The sequence below is a fragment of the Sceloporus occidentalis genome, unplaced genomic scaffold (genome assembly GCF_023333645.1).
Source record: "Sceloporus occidentalis isolate IW3139 unplaced genomic scaffold, rSceOcc1.0.p SCAF_88, whole genome shotgun sequence".
NCBI lineage: Eukaryota > Metazoa > Chordata > Lepidosauria > Squamata > Phrynosomatidae > Sceloporus > Sceloporus occidentalis.
Window position 1 is genome coordinate 3,518,731 of NW_028317068.1, and position 20,951 is coordinate 3,539,681.

Below are 20,951 nucleotides of genomic sequence, written 5' to 3' on the forward strand. Positions count from 1 at the left end.
AAGAATGATTTTCTAGGGGGTATCGAACAAACCTACCAATGAATCCACAAGTTCACTTTAAAAGTAGGGATGGAAACTTTACTGCTCCAAAATAGTAATACCTCACACTAATAATATAATGAACAATACCAACCAAACCAAGAACATACTCAGTAAGAGCTACTAACACCAGTTTATGAAATGTCCATACATATACATATATATATATACATATATATATATATATATATATATATATATTTAAACATTTTAGATGCCGTGAATGGGAAAGTAACTTTTTTTTCCCCCCGTTTGCGAACTGAAATTAGAATCTACATCCCATGTAGAGTGAACTATTTTCATTATATAAACATAGCATATGTCGTCCCCTAGTGGTTTAACATAGAAAATGTCAGCCTGAGGGAAAAATATGTTGCTATGGAGACAAACAAAAGTAATTTTAACACCCAAAAGGTCCAGATACGGATTAAGAAAGGAAAAGCAAAGTTGACATATGAAAGCTAGGCTAGTGGAAACTTCTGGTTGGGTTCACTAAGTAATTTTCCATATGAACATGAAAAAAAATGATCTCACAGTATTTCCTTTTTTGGGGGGGGGGGGGCAGATTGCATATTTTTGTTAAAAGAAAGCCTTGAAATAAAATGTGTTTTTTCAATTGGCTTCCAAAGATTGTTTTCATGTATAAAATCAATTCTGCATGAAAACAATAGAATAGCTGGGCTGCTCATCATATATATTTCATTATATAATGCATGTTTTTACACCACGAGCATAGGTTATGTCAATAAAAGCTGCAATAGTTATGCTTAGTGGACTCAAGGCTGGTAGTTATTGAACTACTAGCTCATGTGCAGTCTCTCTCGTAATTGAAATAATGTGCATGGATATTTTTGTCTTCTATCCCCTCTTTTGTTTTATCCTCTCTTAAATAAAGTCTTTTTTTTTTCCTCTATCCTCTCTCGCATAGTCTTATCCCCACGCAGTTAACATTATCCAATAGCCCCTCAAACCACCCTACCATAAAACACTATCCACACCAAACACTTTCAGCACAGGTCTAATCCTCCTGGACTTTACTTTAAGATTATGCAGCGAGATCAACAATTTTCACATTTATAAGTTCTTTATATGTACAGAGAGATATATACATAGAAAAATCTGGTTTTTTAGCAATGCTTTTATTCTTACCTCTCCAGGTCTCACTTTAATGTAAAAGTTGCTGCGTTTGTAGGAGATTTTCAGGATCTTAGGCCAAGCAAAACGGTTTATTCTGAGTCTATCCTTATAAATAAGAAGCCCATTTGCACATACACCAAGCATGATATCCACAGCTTCAGAGTCCTAAAAATAAAGAATATTCCATTTCGTTGTACATTAACAGCAATCGAAATTATCAGTCTATAGTGTGTAGGAAGTCAGAAGTGCTTTGAAAAGTGTCAGTTTGTTGCTCAACTTTTACCGACAAAGACAGTTATATATTAAAGGCAACTATGGCCACCAATACTAACCTAATAGCATTATGTACGTGCAAGAGGGGCCATTGGAACCAGTTTACCTAAGGTGCTAGGAAAGCCAAGGGCAAATCACTGACAGGGCTTTTTCTTTAAATATGTATACAATATGTTACAAACAAACATTAGACACATCAATAATGACTGATGCACATACCTTGGCATGGTGCAGATCCACACCATACATTGACAGCTTCTTGGCATTTTCTAGAAACTGGATATCAGCTTGGGCTGGAGTCAGGCCTCTGTATTGGAAACAAACAGTAACGCCATAGAAAGTATTAATGATTATATTACAGATATTAGTCTGGGTACAACAGCAGTTGTATCTTGTAACTTTCATCATACTAAATATGCCTCTCAATCTACATCTGGCACACAGGTTCACAACTGTTTTATTGCATTAAATGCATGTCTCTGGCAACAAGTTTTGAAATACTACTACAGCGAATTCACCTTTATATTTTAAACTATCAATATATAAACACATTCATATAGAGACATATACACAGACATTGTTAAAAGTGTGTATCTGATTATATCTTTAATAACACATTACAAGCCAACATGTGAAGCCAATCCAAGTTTACTTAAAGGGTGGTACTTTCACTCAAATTGCCCTTGACCTAATGGTGATCTTGGGTCAGTAGCACATTGTGCAGCAACATCTTTGAAAGATAACAAAAGACAAGCACGTGAAGGTATCAACCTCTGATGCTCTCCCCCTGCTTGGAAACTATTGCGTGTGCTACAAGTCTTTCACAGGGAGCTAAGTAAATTGAGCCTAATGGATGAAATGGTAATAGTAACTGGATGAAAGAAAATGGGAATTAAAAAAGGAACTGGCAATAAAAGATAATTAGGCCTGAAAGTTACAAATGGTGAGATAAAAGAAACACAAAATAAGCAGGGGGCATGTTAAAAATTGAGAAGGTTATGCAGGTGTGAGGGATGCCTTAACTCACCATAGATTAACAAAAGTTCTGATGGCAGCCCAACTCCAACTGGCTGCATACAATTAAGCAAAGAATAACCAAACTATGTTGAAGCTTTAAACAATCCAATATTTTCGCTACATCAGACCTGTGTGTTTTGTGCAGCTCCACAACCTTGTCTTCCATTTCCTTTGTCTGATTGGGTGCAAACTGAAAGTCGCTGATATAATCAATGCTGTGCTCATCTGCATCATAATCTCCAAGCTCAGCTTGCAAAGTGTAGGATCCAAGCAGTGCATGAGTCACAAAAGAGCACGGTAGACGGCCAGATGCGATATCCTGACGGAGCTGAAGGCACAGGAAATATCTGCAAAAAGGTTAATTTGGAAAATAAGCTCCAGAATTAGAGTGTTATTTACAAACTGAAACTAAAATGCAAAATAAAGGTAAAAGCAGTAGCGTACCTAGCGGGGGGCGGGGCGGTCCGCACCGGGTGCCGCTCATCAGGGGGGTGCCAACTTGCCGGCACCCCTCCAGAGACGGACAGTAATGTCCGCCGCTGGAGGAGAAGGCTCGCAAGGGAGCGGTATCGGAGGCCTTGAACCGGCTTAAAATCACTCAAGGGAGCCGGAGGTCTGTTAAACACCTCCGATACCGCTCCCTCGCGATCCATGCGGCAACTGCTGCTGTGCGCCGGGGTTGGTTGTCAGATCCCGGCGCACAACACTGAAGCCGCGCCCACCGCCGTCCGTGCCCTCTGAACCGGAAGAAGACAGAAGAGGAGCGAAGAAGACAGAAGAAGAGGAAGAAAAGGCGCTTACTGCTGTAAGAAGAAAAGAGAAAAGGTAGGAAATCATTCAGTGAGAGTGACAGTGAGTGGATTGGTATGTGTGGAATCTGTGGATTGGTAAATGTGGATTGGTATGTGTGGAATCTGTGGATTGGTAACTGTGGATTGGTAAATGTGGAATCTGTGGATTGGTATGTGTGGAATCTGTGGATTGGTAAATGTGGATTGGTAAATGTGTGAGAGTGATGGGTGTTATGCTGTACCATTTCCAGTGTCTTTTTCATTATATAATTATGCTCTAAAGTACATCATAACTCCCATCACTCTATACTGTTCCATACAGTGGCAGAGCTGGGAGACAGAGGCCTTGCACCCCCACCGCAGGACTCCTGAAAGGTAAGTGAACTTCAAAGGGGGGAGAGGGTAGATAGGGAGAAGGGAGTGAGAAGGGGTAGATAGGGCAGAAGGGGGTGAGAATGGGTAGATAGGGAGAAAGGAGGGTAGCAAGAATATTGAAATAAAGAGTCAGAATGAGAGAGTGAAAATGAATGGATTAATGTGTGGATGAATTGTTTGAATGAGTGAGAGAATTAATGAATTTGTGAGAATGCATCAATGAATATGTGTAAATAATTTGTGTGAAAGAATAAATGATTGTGTGAATGAATTGTGTGAATGAAAGTGAATTAGTGAGTGACTGTAAAAGTGTTTGTGTTAATCATAGGTGTATAGTTGATTTGTCAAAAAGGCAAAGATGGTATAAGCAGGGTGTTTATGGGACAAAAATGGCACAGGCAGGCTTTTTATGGGACAAAGATGGCACAGGCAGCGTGTTTATGGGACAAAGATGGCGTACACTCGGCTGTTTGGGAACAATGCTAACTCATGCTGGGCTGTTTGGGGGCAAAGATGGCACGTCCTATGTGTGTGTAATTTGGGTGCTGGTCAGGTTCTATGTGGGCAATGTGGACGCTGTTTTTTTGGAGGGTTATTAAAGAAAGCACTATTATATGTTCAGTAAATGTTATTTAAACTTATTTATTTTACTTATAAGTTATTAATTTATTTTTTCAGATTTCTTGTTGTTTACAGTTGACATACAGTTTACAAATTGGTGCAATAAATATTCTTAACATAATTTTGTAGATGTCTTTACATTTGGTGGGGGGGTGCCACTTACAGGATCCGCCCCGGGTGCCAAATACTCTAGGTACGCCCCTGGGTAAAAGGTTATTTGAATATAAAACAATTGTAGATTCCAACGCACCATTAAGTTTCCATGGATCTGAATGTGCTGTAACTGAGAATAACAATTGGCCATATTTTTACACACTGTTGATTGATTTACATTCCCTGTGTCAGATCAAAACAAGCATTTTAAAAAACTTGGATATTCATGAGTGTTGATATGGTAAATGCAACAAATCCAAACCAAGGGTAGCCAATGAAAATATTAACACCTCATCCCTACATGGTGCAGAAGTGTTATTATCTTTATGGAAAAAAAAGAGGAAGTATGCTATCATCTATATAGCCACTATAGTGACTTGCTTGTCTAGGTCTCTGACCGTAAACCCAAGGTTTATGCAAACTACAGTTAGGATTTCATAAATTGTGGACTAAGACCATGACAGCACAGAGTGGACTTCCTTGACCTATTGTGAAAAATATACCCCATTATTTATTGAGATGGACAGGGTAGGACTTGTAAAGTGGGCCTGGGGCAAGGGCACAAAGGGCTGGTCTGATTTAACAAATTTGGGCGACTGACTTTTTGGACTGTTGTGCATATAGCAACTATGGATGTATTGAGTACAAATTGCATTTTCTGCACGTGTCATCTATATATTCTACATTTGTAAAAGCTTTTTGGACAGCGCACTTAGAACATGTCATCTTCCATAGTGTTTTAGGCAACTTTATTACTGCTTCCGGGCCAGTGAGCAAGAGGGAGCTAACAGTAAGTCCTATTATGAATCAACAAGGTATCTGAAAAAAATGTCCTTGATGCTACAGTACTACATAAAAAATAAAGAAAAAACATGCTACGGTTGCCTCAGTATGGCTGTGCCTCTTCTGATCCAAAACCATTAAAACACAAAACAAAAACCTACTTAGAGTATCTGTCCATGGATTAATCCAGATGCATGTAACGGCAAAATGAGACACTACTGGTATTCACTTAAAATATTTCATTCTCAATTCTAATTTAAGCTTTTGTCAGGCTTACATAAAGACCAAACGCAACTGCTCAAACATTTCTAAAAATCCAGTAAAAACGATACAAGAGCATTTCACAAATACCTATTGTAGGAGTTCCTCTCATTTTTGCACAGCCCATAATAAATTGTCAAAATATTGACCCTTGAGGGTGTGACACTGTAACACTAACATGGTTAAACCCTCTGTCAAAATAATTATTTTAGCAAATATCTTCCTAAATATTAGGACAGTTTGTTAGAAATATAAGATAAGGAGTTTCTATTAAAAAATTGTTCGGTATTCTTATTGAGCCTTTTTGCTGCCAGTTTTCCTGCTCTTCAACTGACTGTGCCAGTCACTCCATTGGCTCCCTATACCCTCCAGAGTAAAATACAAACTCCCTAATCTGATCTATAGAGCCCATAATAGGTTTGAACCCCCTCCCTCAATCCATGCTCTTATAACCGTCTCCTTCATTAATCCTGTGCCTTGATTCTATCTTCTACTGACATTACTTCTTTCCACTTGCGTATTCAGTATTTCACCACTTTTCTGGAATTATGGAGTATTGTCATACTTTCTCCTATTTTAAACTAACAGTCACTTTAACCCCTTCAGGTCCGGGACGTACCTGGTACTTCCTGGTCACAGGTCACAGGTCACAGGTAGACCGGGACGTACCAGGTACGTCATCCCCAAAAACTGCCCCCACATCGCCACAATCGCGGTGATCGCGGGGCACTGCTGCTGCTGTCTGCCCAGGAGTCTGGGCAGACCAGCACAGCCTCTCTAAGCCCGCCCCCAAGCCTACGATCACTCCCACGGAGTGATTCTGTAGGCTGAACCCGCGATTGCAGAAAAACCTGCAATCACGTTTTCAGCTGCCACAGGCAGCTTCAGGGAAGGGGGAGGTGTGTTGATTGGGTCCCCACACAAGTGTGGGGACCTGACACAACACCCCCCTGCTGCCTGATCGCTCCATGAGAGTGTCAGTGCAGCATTAGCGCAATGCGATCGCGGCATTGAAGGGTTAAATTCTCGTTTTTTATGGAAGCCCAGGCAGACCAGCAACAGCAAAAACGAGCCCCCACAAGCCCTTTGATCAGTCCTGTAGGACTGATCAAAGAGACTCCTCCCCTGCAATCTCCAGTCTATGGGAGATTGTGTCCCAGCTGCCAGAGGCAGCTTCAGGGACAGGGAGACAGGGTTCTTTGGTCTCCACATGAGTGTGGAGACCAGCCCCCAACCCCTCCCTTGCTCAATTAACCCCTACCCCCCCCTCTTGCTCAATTAACCCCTTCAATGCTGCGATTGTGTATGACCTCCATCGCAGCATTGCAGGGGTTAATATTAGGGGCTAAATATCAGTCAATGCTGTGCTTCAATGGAGCATCAGCATTTAAAGAGTTAAAAAAAAAGTAAAAAAAATATATATAAATAAAATTAAAAAATTATAAAATAAATAAATTAAAAAAATAACAGCACTGACCTGAAAGTCCAGGGTGCTTCCAGGTCAAATGCTGGGCTGATGATGATCAGATCACTCCTGGCCAATAGGAGTGATCAGATCATTGTGGCAGCCCATGGATGACCCTGCCCTACAAAGAGAGAAGGGTCATCTAGGGTAATTATGAAAAAACACAAATTATTAATAATAAAAAAAACCATAATTATTACCCGATCACTCGTCAGTGACATTTTAAGTCACTGATTACTGATCGGTCTCCCTGATTGATGTCAGCAGCCTAAACCTGTCACTTACAAGTAATCTGATAAAAAAAAAAAATATTTAAAAAAGTTTAAAATGTTTAAAAATTGAAATGCGCATGTTCCAGTTTTGCCCTCATAGCTTCCTCAAAAAATGCATGAACCATGCATGTGAGGCCTTGTTGGAACCGGGGGATGTTGGTAAACAAAATGTGGTGTTTTCTTCCATTGTTGCACTTATGCTGTGCAAGAAATAAATTGCAACATTGAAATGTATTCGTTAAAAACGCAATAAAATAAATTTTCTGTGAACTTTGGCAGATATCAATGAAGAAATGGCTGCCTGAAAACTGTCAAAATTACCCTAGTTGAATACCTTGACTTGTCTGCTGTTCATAAATATATACTTTTATAGGGTAATTTATAGTGGGGGACTTCCAAAATCTCCCAAATGGGATATGGGCCCAGTAAACCAATTTCTGAAAATTCCAAATTTGAAAACTAAAATGCGCATGTTCCTGTTTTGCCCTCATAGCTTCCTCAAAAAATGCATGAACCATGCATGTGAGGCCTTGTTGGTGAACACAATTTGGTGTTTTTTTCTGCAGTTGCACCTATTCTATACAAAATATAATATGAAATCTAAAGCAACATTGCAACATATGCAAAAAAAAAACCCCAAAAATATAAAAATACCTCAAAATTTGGCAGCAATTGGCGATAAAATCCCTGTTTGAAAAGTGTCAAAATGACTCTAGTTGTACTCCTTGACTTATCTACTATTCATAAACATATAATTTTGGGGGGATAATGAGTATCAGTGACAACTATTGCAGTTATTAGACTACCATGCCAAATTTGAAAAAAATAAAATTTTAAAAACGTGATGCATGCCTTGCAATATTTGCCCTATACTGGTCAAAACAGATGAAAATCTTGGCTTTATTGGGTGGTTTCCAAATAAGGACAAGTTAATGAATATATTTGGGATAATTTTTTCCCATTGGTTCAATGTGTGTACAATTTGTATGTATACAAAACTGTTTTCATTTTTTTCTCCACTTTTTCCAGTTTATTTCAAACAAAACAATGTACTACCCAGCTTAATATGGTTTCAAATGAAAGCCCTACTTGTGCTGAAAAAAACAATATATGATTTGTGTGGGTGCACTAATTGATAAGAGAGAAATTACAGTTGAAGAAAGACATAGCAAAAACACAAAAACGGCTCCGGTCCTTTAGCGACACCTTAGTATCAAAATCCCGGTCCTGAAGGGGTTAAAACCCCCTATCCAGGGGAGCATACAACCTTGTCTCCCAATGCCCTGAACTATGTCTAAAGAATCTGCCAGTGACACTTGCTGGACCAACACAGAGGTGCTCACATCTTACTCACTCACGCAGTGCTCACTTACTGTCTTATTTCCTCTTCAATTGATCATGAGCTTGCAAGAGCAGGGCCCTATTCTCACTCTGTACCAGAATGCAGGGTACTTTTTCACAACAGAGAACTAGGTAATTGAATACTGAGCTGTCATGTTTATTTATAAAGCACCAGAAGATAATAGTGTTACATTAAAATCAACAATATGCAATAGTTTTATCCTGAAGCATAGCAATGATGTTGTGCCATTTCAAGATATCAAAATTAGTTTCTATCCTCTCCTCAAGAGCTTTTTTGTAATAAAAATACTGTACATAATTTCAAGGTTTAAGAATGTGTTTATTATTCAATTGTATTTCGTTGAAGGGTCAGTACTATTAGAAACATATCTCTCCCATCCCTACTTTCTCCACTTGGAGTACGCCAGTATTTATGATAGGGTAGAACCAGAACAAGATACTCAGCCCTAGGCGGTGAGCTAAATGATCTAGATATTTTAAACAGGGTTCAGTTGTGTGGTCACATACAATAATGTCACAAGTTACCTTGTTATGTCTTCTGTTAACTGAGAAGGATCAGGAGGATAGAACTTCACGTTAAAGGAAAATAACCACGGAGAGCCTAAAATACAAAAGTTGAAATTTTAAAGAAGTTCACTTTTTTTGTCGATGGTTCAGGAGAACACAATTTGTAAAAAATTGTATGTAAAAAGCTGCCAAGTGTCTGCAAAAATTTTAAAGTAATTTTCTACTAACAATCTCTTAGACCACTCGACCATCCTGACCTGCTCTTGTACTAACAATCTCAATGTGACAAAATAAATGCTTTTATAACATACAAACTTGGAAATATCAATATTACCGAACATCTTCCAAAATCCTAAAAACAAAAAAAAATATCAAAAACAACAGGCCCAAGGCGAAACACCAAATGCTGGGGCTCCTTTCTCGGTTCTTTCTTACTTTAGTCATACATCGTTTCAAACACCAGTATTATGTGAACCAAAAGTGGTCACTGTAGTAAATCTAACAATATAAATTACTTTTGGTTCTTGTACTAATATATTGCATATCTTAATGCAGTGTTTACTCCAGTTTGATTTTTCTGAAGAAACTTTTGTTTATCCACTAAAAATGGCCATATTTATAGTTAGAAACACAAGCCAAGACATATGAAACATACGTTTTATGGACAAAAACATCAGCAGAACTTCCTACTGAAAGTATGTTAGCAACTTTCATAACACAACACATCAGTATATGGTTAGCTTAAAGGGAAACCATTGATAAGTGAATGAAAAGAAGGTCTTCATAAAAACCACCATCAATACACTCTTTGTCCATAGAACCAGTTAAAATAAGGGCAATGAAGGTGCGGAACTCATTTAGTTTGAAAGTATTTATAGCCTTTAAGGTCATCTGCTGTTTAAAGTAATGAAGAAAATGTCAAGAATTTGTCCAGACAGCACAAGAAATAGTATTAGATTGCATTCTCAAATGGCAGGAATGCAAGCGCTAAAACAGTAAACAATCAATACGATTCATGGCCAACACACTATGGAACATAATGCTTTACCCCCAAGTACGGACAATCCCTTACTGTTGAAGCTCTACTGCAATGTTACATTCAGGGCCCAAATAATGCCTCACAAAGCCATAAATACAATGAACAAAAACAGATGTCTATGACATCCAAAAAACTCACAGGCTTTGTGGGGAAAAACATAACTATACATTTTGGTATTTTAGTAGCAAAATAAGGGAAAGTTTGCACCCTTTTAACCCTCTATATGCCACTGTGCCCCATGATATGCCTTTTGACCCCCTATGTGCCACTCTGCCTCCAGAAATGCCTTATACCCCTATATGCCACTCTCGCGCAGACCTTCCCCGGCTGTCAGAGATCAGCCCCGGTGAGGGGAACTCTGACAGCCGGGGAAGGTCTGCACCTCCTTCCGGCTGCAGCGGAAGTGGTCTACGCGAATCGCATAGACGTCTACACGCTGCCCCGGCTACACACCCGGGACTCAGAAGCACCGGTAAGTTGGGGGGGGGGGGCAGAGACAGGAGGATCCAGGTCCCCTGCAGCGTTGCGGGGGATCTGGATCTTAGTCTCATAGTCAGACCTATTTGAGGTCTGATTATAAGACGACCCCGATTATAAGACGAGGGGTATTTTTCGAGCTAATACGGTACTAAGACACCTGGGTTAGGAGCGGTTTTAAGGTGTTTAAATGAACACATCATAACATGCGTTACTAAATACAATGTTAATTCTATTTGGTGATAACATAACTTGTTCATAACGATTCTAATTGAGGCTTGCTAACGGTCAGTTCTTGGGATAGATGTAGCCCTTAGAAGGTCTTGTACAATATCATTAGCTAAAAAACACAAAGGATCTACAGGCCAAAGGTCAACATTTGTTTAGGGTTCAGAGATATTGTGGTACCGGTGTACAGAAATCCATAAAGCAAACCAAAATGTTCATTTACCTTTTACCAGTGGGTTTTAGAATATCACATGAACAATTGGGTGGACTAGATGGGCCAAATCATTCCCCCATCAAATTCAATATTTCCGACATCACAAATCATGCTTGCCTATTCCATAGAGTAATTACAAGGTGGGAAATGATTGTAAAGAACATCAACTGGCCAAAACTCACAGAAAAAAATGGAAAGATGGGATGGAAATAAGGTCCTATTTTACAGGGTCAGTTGCAAAACATTAAGGGGTACGTTAAACAATTCTCTGAACAGATGGGTACTTTGGGTCTTTAATTCTGACAAAAACTGATGAACGTTTGAAACAATCATGAATGACCATTATAGTCATATGGTTGCTTGGGATATGTATGAAATACTTGTCACAGAAATCCAATTTTATTATGTATTTCTACTTTTCTCCCAATTACTAAACTACCAATGATCCTATATGCTACTTGAAAAACTAATTCTCAACAAGTGGAAGCAACCATGAAGTCCTGTGGCACAGCATGCAAGGTAATAATTTAAATATTGATATTACAAATGGCATCAAAGCACCCTTACGCCAGCCATGTAGTTGCTAAATAAAAACTTTACATTGTTACGTTTTCCCACTCTTTCATCACATATCTTCCATCACAAAATATACTAAGCACGTATAGCTAGGTAACCCACTGACAATATACATTTACCACATATGGAGGTTGAAATGCTTCACCAGTTAAAGTGGCAGGATTTTGTGAGTAAATAGATTTGGATTACAGGGAAGATAATGGTATAACACCATGGGAATAAATGAGTACAATATCACTTACTGCATATCTGCCAGTATTTGTAAAAGCCCTGACTTTGAATCGGTAACAGCAAAAGTATGGAACAAGAGAGAGACAACTGAACGTAGGAACAACATTTACCACTTACATTGAATGTTTAAAAAACCGTCATAAATGCAATTTCATTTGTAAGATTAAAGAAGTCTGAAAATACATAGGATAAGGGAGAACAGATGAAGCTAAAATTTCACACGTTGATGTCATTGCTTTTGACAAAGGGGTCAAAACAAAAATCAAACAGTACATACAGGCATAGGAAATTGTAGACAGCAAAAATATGCTACAATGTGGCTGTATTAGCCATAGCAAAAATTTACAAAAATTCTAACGTTCAAGACTTTTGGGTCATTTGAAGATGTCATTGTTTTTGAAAGACAAGCTAAATTTTTGTCCCTTAAAGTATCAAATGTGTCAGAAATACAGTGTAGATGAATGTTGTAAATGGCTACTGTTTATTTTTAATGGAATATCTTCACAGGCATACAGAGGCCCTTTTTCAACAGCCATCACTCATGTGCTTCAATGGCACGTTGTGTTCGCTAATCCATGTTTAAGATTAAAAGGCTAATTGATCATTAGAAAACTTTTGTGCAATTATGTTACACAACTAGAGATTTCCATGTTTTCCATAAAGTGACCCCAAACGTTTGAAAGGTAGTGTACAGAATTGTCAGCAGCTGCAAAATGGCAACATTTGTTTACTATGTATGTAGCAAAATATGTATTCTTCTAGGCAAGAAAGTCTTTACAAATTTTGACATCCTGATGATTACTATATACAGCAAGAAAAAAGGCTGTGTGAACAATTCGCTTATAGTTTGTTTACTCTGCCTTGTTTGAAATAACATAAGTTCAGCCCCACAAGCCAGATATGAAGTCTGTTCCCAAATTTCTTCCAGATGAGAGTATGTGAATCTGGCATGGTTCCACCACACTGTCTGTGTATAAAGAATAGGGTATGTAGGAAAAGAGTCTACTCAAAGTACAAAAGAGGCACTGCCTTATTCTACTTTTCACCTCTCTTTGAAAACATATCTTGCCCACACAACCAAAACAAGACGTGCAATAGATTATAATGGACATTTCAAACAAACCCTAGGATAGCAAATTCACATTTTAAAATATACCACATGGTCCCATGATGACTCATTCCATTGTCTTTATTCTTTTTTTTCTGTTCAGATGGAGTAGGAGCCAAGGAGTTTCAAACATTTAGTGACGACAAAAAATAAGAATCTACAGTATATAGATTGCCAACAAAGGACTATAATGGGAATATACAATATATGAAATAAAGCTAGGATATAAAATAGGTTAGTACAAAACCACCCCACCTTCATTATTTTTTGGGGGGGCCTGACACAGCTGACACCTATCCATGTGTACAAATTGGAGGAAGCTATAGTTTCTTATGAGAACCAAAAAACACTGACTAGTAACGTGTAAATATTCTGACTTTTCCTCCAAAAAACTTCCTTGTTACAAATTGAAACCCATTACTAGGTGAAAATAATAAATAAAAACTTAAATTTATTGTACAGATTATTCTGCCAGTTTCCCTGTTATTGTCTCAGATTCCCTATGATTACTTCACAAATGATGGGGGAAATAATTGTCCCCGAGACCAATATCACTGGATTCCTCACAAATAGCTTTGTCAAAAAATCCAGTAGAGGTTTCTGTGCCACCTTAAGCATTCCAGCGAATTTTTTGAATATATAAACAAACTACTGAATACATAACTGAATACCTTATTATATAGCCGAGACCATTTACAGTCGTGTGAAAAAAAAAGTACACCCTCTTTAAATTCTTTGGTTTTATATATCAGGACAAAATAACAATCATCTGTTTCTTAGCAGGAAACACCTCATACCAACTGTCAAGCACAATGGTGGAGGGGTGATAATTTGGGCTGTTTTGCAGCCACAGGACCTGGGAACCTTGCAGTCATCGAGTCGACCAGGAACTCCTCTATATATATCAAAGTATTCTAGAGTCAATTGGGAGGCCATATGTCCAACAGCTAAAGCTTGGCAGAAACTGGGTCATGCAACAGGACAATGATTCCAAGCACACCAGCAAATCTACAACAGAATGGCTGAAAGAAAATAATCCAGGTGTTTCATTAGCCCAGTCAAAGTCCAGATCTCAATTCAACTGAAATGCTGTGGTGGGACCTTAACAGAGATAAACAAATGCCCGCAAACCTCAATAAACTGAAGCAACAACGTCCTCTACAACAATGCGAAAGACTGATAGTCACATAGAGAACAATTACTTCAAGTTATTGCTGCTGAAGGTGGTTCTACAAGCTATCAAATTATACAGTGTAACTAGTTTTTTACACATGGCTTCCCCACTTTTGCTTTATTTTTGTTGAATAATTGTAATATGTCATGTGTTGTTCATCTGAAGTTGTATTTACCTAATTTTTAGACCTGCTAAGAAACAGATGATTGTTATGTCATAATATGTAAAATCATTGAAATGAACTTAGTAGGGTGTACTTTTTTCACACAACTGTATAATACGGACACTTTTGAACTTATTCTACACAAACATTTTTCATGAGAAAGTCAAAGGAGGACATACAAATGGCATGTGAATAAAGCAGGGGTAGCAAACAGGTACCTTTCCAGTAATTATCGAATTCCTGTGCTTAGAATGGTAAGCATCAATGGGGTTGTGGAGATACATGTTTAATCCACTTGGTGTAATGTCAGAATCAATGAGTTAATATAATGTGTATGCAGAACCTTGTACCATTCAGAATAAACCACATAGCTGTAATTAATATTACATGCTTGTGTGTTTTTAGTTCTTGGGAGAGGGGGCATTTTCTTAATACTGAATAAAATTACTTCCCTTTCACACAATGAAAGTCTGTCCTGCTCAATTTACATCCTATTATCAAACCTACTGCATCCTGCCTCAAGTAAGAGGGGAAAATTCAGACATCCTGAACTGGTCTACATCTGTTCCTAATTTACAAGTGTTCCTTGATTGGTAAATTAATAACAATCACAAACCTTCATAGCTTTAGGATGCAGAGATAAGGCGTGAGGAAGTACTTACTTCTAATTTGCCTCTTGATTTCTTTTGCAGGATCCAGCCAGTTCTGCAATGAGATGAAAAGCAGAAAGAACACCACTCAGACAGTGCAGCAACTGGGTATATGTGCTTTATAAATATTCCTCTACATTACTCAGGACCCCTATGTAGGCACAAGTACACCACAATTTATAGGGGTAATCACACCTCGTTTGATAATACTTGTATCCCAATTTACGAAAAAGTCTCACTCTATACAGCATGTCACATAAATCTTTGCTACATGACTACTGACAAAAATTTAATCCTACAACCCTAATCTGCCCTATGCTTACATAATTCCCCCAAAAATGCTTTGTCCATTAGTGACATAGGCAACATATATATATATATATATATATATAAATATAGCAGGAATGCTGGGATGGCTGTGACGTGGCTAAGAATTATTTTCATAATACGGATGTCAATGTTTGCTTGGAACCCCATCTTCTGGTACATTTGGCATTGTGTCTCGGGTGGGGGACTCCTATGGCTACGTACACACAAGAGTGCCTGGCATTCAGCTAATACGCACTGCAGCTGCAATCTAACACAACAGCTGGCTCATAAATGGGTCACTGTACTGGCTGAACAGAGAACGAAAAAAACATCTTTCAGCGTTCAATACAACTTGGACACGAGGTCACAAAACGAAGACATTTTAATCTACAAAAGAACAGCCAGAACAGGAAAATTTGAATCAGAGTGAACTGGTGCCAAAAGAATGTTATTGGGGAAAGGCCAGTATAAGGGGATGTGTTATTTGGTTCATCTTATGATAAATATAAATAAAACAAATAAAAAAATGTCAAGCGGCATTCTGTCATCTCACACAAAAAAGCACTGAAGCATTAAAATGTGTCATATTCAAATGTGAAATAGTTTGCAGCTTCCCCTGGCAAAGTAATAAAAAAAAAATAAAAAATAAAAATTAAAATCGCTATTTGAGCAACATGAACAGAAATGCTGTAGGTTGTATAAAAGCATATAACAGCAAAAGAAATAAGCTAGAAGCTGCCCATTCCTGCTTTTACTCATGCAGACAGCGAGGTCTTCACATCTAGAGAGACTTTGCCTTGGATGTACTAGGAGGAACTAACTAACCTGCAGAGTTGTTTTGATCTGTTCGAGGAGCATGTGTCAAAATCAATTAATAGAAAGACATTTCACTCTGTACATGCAATGTTAATATTTAGATAAATATTGGAGAACACTGATCTTTAACTGAAATGAACAACTGCATTTCAAATATTAAAAACATCTCTCTGGTGAGAAGGCAAACGTATCCTTGAGAAGCCTAGTTATAAATGCAGTCAGCAAACTTGAAATTTTACAGATTATATATCTCAGAGATGCGTAAGTTTTTTTTTTGTTTTTTTTACATATTAAAATGGACAGACTATACAAACAACGTGGTTTTAAGAAAAAAGCCATATCAATGTTTGAAAAAACAATGTATAATTTGTCTAGTACACTAAACATAGAAAATGGCAAAAAAAAAGTTGGGGGGGGATTAATTTTTAGCAAAGAAGAATATGCAGGGTTATAACTTGCTGATCCAGTGAGAAACTAGATTGCCATTTTGGAGGCACAATTGGAAATTCCTTCAATGTGAAGTCTTTGCCTTCTTTTCGATCCACAGCAAGGCAGAACTTTATTGAATATTTTTTTTATTTTATTTTTTTTAACCTAAATTACTATATTCTTATGTTGGCATTCTAGTTGTATCAACCAAAACTGCTGAAGAATACGATTGTGCTATATGAATTAATCATAGTTTACCTTCTGATCAGCGTTATCTCGGTAGGTCAATCCAAAGTAGTCAGTTTCCAGTAAGTTGAGATGGTCGCAGACTTTGTCAAACAACACTTGTCCTTTTGCCCGTTTCTGATAAAAGAAGAGATAAGACATCACTTTCACTGCAGCCATTCATTATAGACACAAGGTGAAAAACTACAATGAAGTATGCCCTGTTTCAGGTGATTAGCAGTAGTGTCCCTCAACATTTAATTAAACATGTTATATGCTGTCCAACACATATCTGCCTCAAGGAAAAATATTGAAAATCAATAAAAACAGGCAGGGTGTTAAAGTTGCCTAAACATGCAAAAATGGTTCCGACAGTGACCCAAAATCTTCAAATCAGAGAACCCAAGGAAGAAATTTCCCTCTAACCTTGTATTGCAGCAATTTTGCGACATAAAACGAAAGTACTTCTTGCATGCATAAGGCACAATACTTTAGAACAAATCAATAAATTATTGATAAGCGAATCATTATGCAATTAAAATTGCCGTCTTATATAAACCTTTGTGAAAACTGTCATTTATAACTAGTTCTGTCCTCTACTCTATCTTTAAACCCAAAAATCTAACTGATTACACATCGGCCAATATAACAACCTAAGCCAGAGGCGTCCAGCATGCGGCCCGCGGCCCAAATGCGGCCCACGAGTCCTCGAGGTGCGGCCCGCGTAAGATCGGCAGCAAGGGCAACCGATCTTACGCGGGCCGCACCTCGAGCCCTGCTACAACAAGAGCCCTGTTACTTACCTGTGGGAGGGTCTTTTGTACTGCATAGAGGAAGCGGAACCCAGCAGAGTTCACCTGACATCACATGACTCTGCTCCAGTCCTGCTTCCTCTGTGCAGAACCAGAGAACGCAGAGGGAGGCCGCGCCCCCTTGCTGAAGTCTGTGAGCGGCATCGAGGAGCTGCAGTGCAGGTAAGGGGGTGGGGAGGGTGTTTGAATGAGTATGCATGATTGAGGGAATGAATGAGTATATGAATGAATGAGTGGATGTGTAAGTGCTGGAACCTAGGCATGATGGGACTGTGATTGCTGTTAGCAATCACACTCCTATCATGCCAAGTCAGCCAGTACATGCTGAAACCTAGCTAGCTGCCCCCCTTGTGCATTGATGCTGCCAGCAGTATGGGGTCTGCACATCACTTACAGCCACCCTGTACCAGCATGTACTGGCTGACTTGTACAGTATAAGTACATCTTTATTTACACAGAGCGAGAAAGTGCCCCTGACAGAAACATCTGCTCCATCAATACGAGTGAACAAATAATGAGTAAAAATAATAGTGTTTCATCTGTTAAGTCTAGCTATTTATAACTATTACTCAGAAATGTTTTAAAGAGGTATTATAAAAGTAATACAAACTGAACTTTTTGTTAAGACAAGAGCAGTCTAGTCAAGTCTCAAGAATGGAAATTCCTAAATGAGAAGAATACTAAAGACTACAGAATAATGTGGCTTTTTAACACAAATGAGAAAAGGTTACATGGAAATGAGAAAAACAAACATATTCAATAATACAATTTAATAAATGATTGATTGGTGGTAAAGCAATGGCTGGGAATATACTTGTCTGTATGTAGCATGAACAATCCCTGGGAAACCTTGTTTAAAAAGGACTGAATTTTGAATGCCACAATTCCATCTAACATACTCAAGTACAAGTACTCGTAAATTACAACAGTATGAACAGGATAAAAGACGTGATCACAAAATAAACTTTAAGGGACAGAATGGTTGCTTATTACCCAATAGATCAATCCCTATACTCATCCCCTGCTTTAAAATAAATACACCAAAATACATAGTTACGGCAGAGTTTTATAAAATAAACAGTAAGCATGTTAGGGAATTTGGATTCAAAATATAGGTACATTGAGGTTTTTAAGAAGTGGACTCTCCAGGGTTTAGTCAGTAAGGTATGGGCTTTGTTAGCCCTTCATAAAGCTTAGCTGAACCGGTCAGATGACGTTGAAGAAATCATACAGATTAAAAGGGGCACTCCAGACTTAATATGCACTTTAATGCATATGATAGCACTGTGGGGCATTTCATTTACATTTTCTAGAGAATCCCCTAATATGTACGTATTTTCCCCTTTCGTCACCCACCGCTATGAGTTGTGCAGGAGATGTGTTCATCCTGAACACAAACCCATGCACATTACATACTTGGCTCCAACCAGCTTGAGTGCTGGCTCGTCTAACGTTGCAGAGATGTCTGGACACGTGCGAGGAAAGTGCTCCCATTAACTTTTATGGTAGAACTTTTCTGCCACCGATTGCCTGCTTCAAAACGTTAAATTCAGCAGGATGAACAGCGTCTTTAAACATGACATAACTATGGGTTAAAAAAACCCCATTAGGAATAGAACCGAGTTCAGCTAATGACAGTGCCAAGCATTTGCATTCTACAAACAATTCTGTCTGAAACAGAAGTAATGCAGACTCCTGTGGAATCCTACATGTCTGTCTTGCTATTTGCAGCATTCAAAATTTCGCCCAAAAATACAACACTTTGTGGTAAAGTATTAATTTAGATGCTTAGTCTGCTGTTCTGAACTGATTTCAGGAGACAGTGTCATTCCAAGAAAACATTGCACTCTGTGTATGTGTAGGCCATCCTGACACTAAAGTTATTGTGCTCTTAGCTGACAGAGATGAAAAAGCTGCAATGGAACAAACAAAGCATTCCACATTAAATACGTGTTTCATGCCTTTTGGGCTGTGGTGTGCCAACATATCTTCTAATACAAAGGGAAAACATAAAAGTTAGATGCAGCCACATAGTTAGATGCCAAAGATAGATAGCACAAAGGAAAAAGGGTCTTAAATAAATCTGAATATTGAAGACAATAGAAGAATGAATAGAATACATGAATTAGAAGACTTGCGGACAACAGAAGACTAAAGTAGGTGCATTAACATTACAACACAGAAATGGCTTTAAAAAGTACAATAAAGGAGCTGTGTTTCACATATTCAGTTATAGGAATACAGGTGTCCGTTTTACCCGAATCAGTAACAGGCACTGATCAGGCTTGACTCGCAAACCACTAAAAGACATGTATTCAATAATAAAACATCCTAATTATCCCTAATTTCAAATGAACCCTCAGGAAATATTACATTATAAAATATTTCACACCCCAGTAAGACATTGTAACATGTTTCCTGGCTGCATTATTTTAGAAGACTGTATGATCCTCTATCACAGCCCCTCTAAAGTTATAACTACAAACATCTCATGACAAGGAAGCAGCTGAAAAACAGGATGTGGTGGCAAGACGGCAACTTCCACACACGACTACAAAAAAAGAAAAAAGACTTAAGTCAAAAGCTATAATTAATAAGTTATACAAAGGTTTAATAATTATGGAATGAGCTGGAACGCCAAAGTGTAAATTGTAACACTCAGGTTACCCCACCAAAGTCTGAGTGAGTAACACATGAGCTCCAATAGCCTGGACAGTTACCTGTTGGGCATAATACAAATCCTTTATGAGAATTTAGAATTGAATGTGGAAAATTTCAAAATTACATAAACTAATAGTGTCTCTCCACTTGTACCTAAAAGATAAGTTAAAGATAAAACCACTATATCTTTATACTATTCTCTAAACAGGAGTTCACCATATGGGGAATCTCATACATTTTTAAACGTTTGTATAATTTATTTTTGTTGGCAGCGGCTTGTCAAAAGAAACACTGGCATCTGCAGAGAAATTCAGGTGGAAATCATTCACAGATGTACATGTGTTTCAAAAAGATTTAAACATTTACCACATGGAGACATGGAGAATGTGTGAAGGCAACAATCATGTAGAATTAAGGAGCCCAACATAATTCTTTTTCACCAATCCACATATCAACACCCTTAAAGTGTGGGTAATGTTTTAGACAAACCTTATATGAAAAGGTTTGCTAAATCATCATTATAAAGGAGTAACATTATCCAACTAAATTTCTCCAGTGTGTCACCTCTCTGTGGACAGAGCTAGTCGTGAGAAACCAACATCACATTATAGGTGCTGCCAAAGCCTGAACTGTCAGCAACATATACCTACAATATAAAGACCCAAAGCATCTTACCATCATATACAGTTAACATTTAAACATGGAATAACTGTTCGAAGTAACAATATATTATACAATGTGTATACAATAAATATTTTTCAAATGGTATATGGTCCCCAAAAC

General features: G+C 38.1%; 1 protein-coding gene across 1 annotated transcript in view; it reads right to left on the reverse strand.

Annotated features, from left to right (window-relative positions):
* LOC149284805 (protein 4.1-like) overlaps positions 1–20,951 on the reverse strand; it is a 54,352-nt gene that overhangs the window by 25,453 nt on the left and 7,948 nt on the right. The window contains exons 3-8 of the mRNA XM_089496218.1: positions 16,729–16,833; positions 14,929–14,971; positions 9,075–9,150; positions 2,595–2,813; positions 1,669–1,756; positions 1,189–1,341 (exon numbers count right to left, since the gene is read on the reverse strand). Of these exons, the coding sequence (XP_089352344.1) occupies positions 1,189–1,341; positions 1,669–1,756; positions 2,595–2,813; positions 9,075–9,150; positions 14,929–14,971; positions 16,729–16,833 (684 nt within the window). The remainder of the gene's footprint in view (positions 1–1,188; positions 1,342–1,668; positions 1,757–2,594; positions 2,814–9,074; positions 9,151–14,928; positions 14,972–16,728; positions 16,834–20,951) is intronic.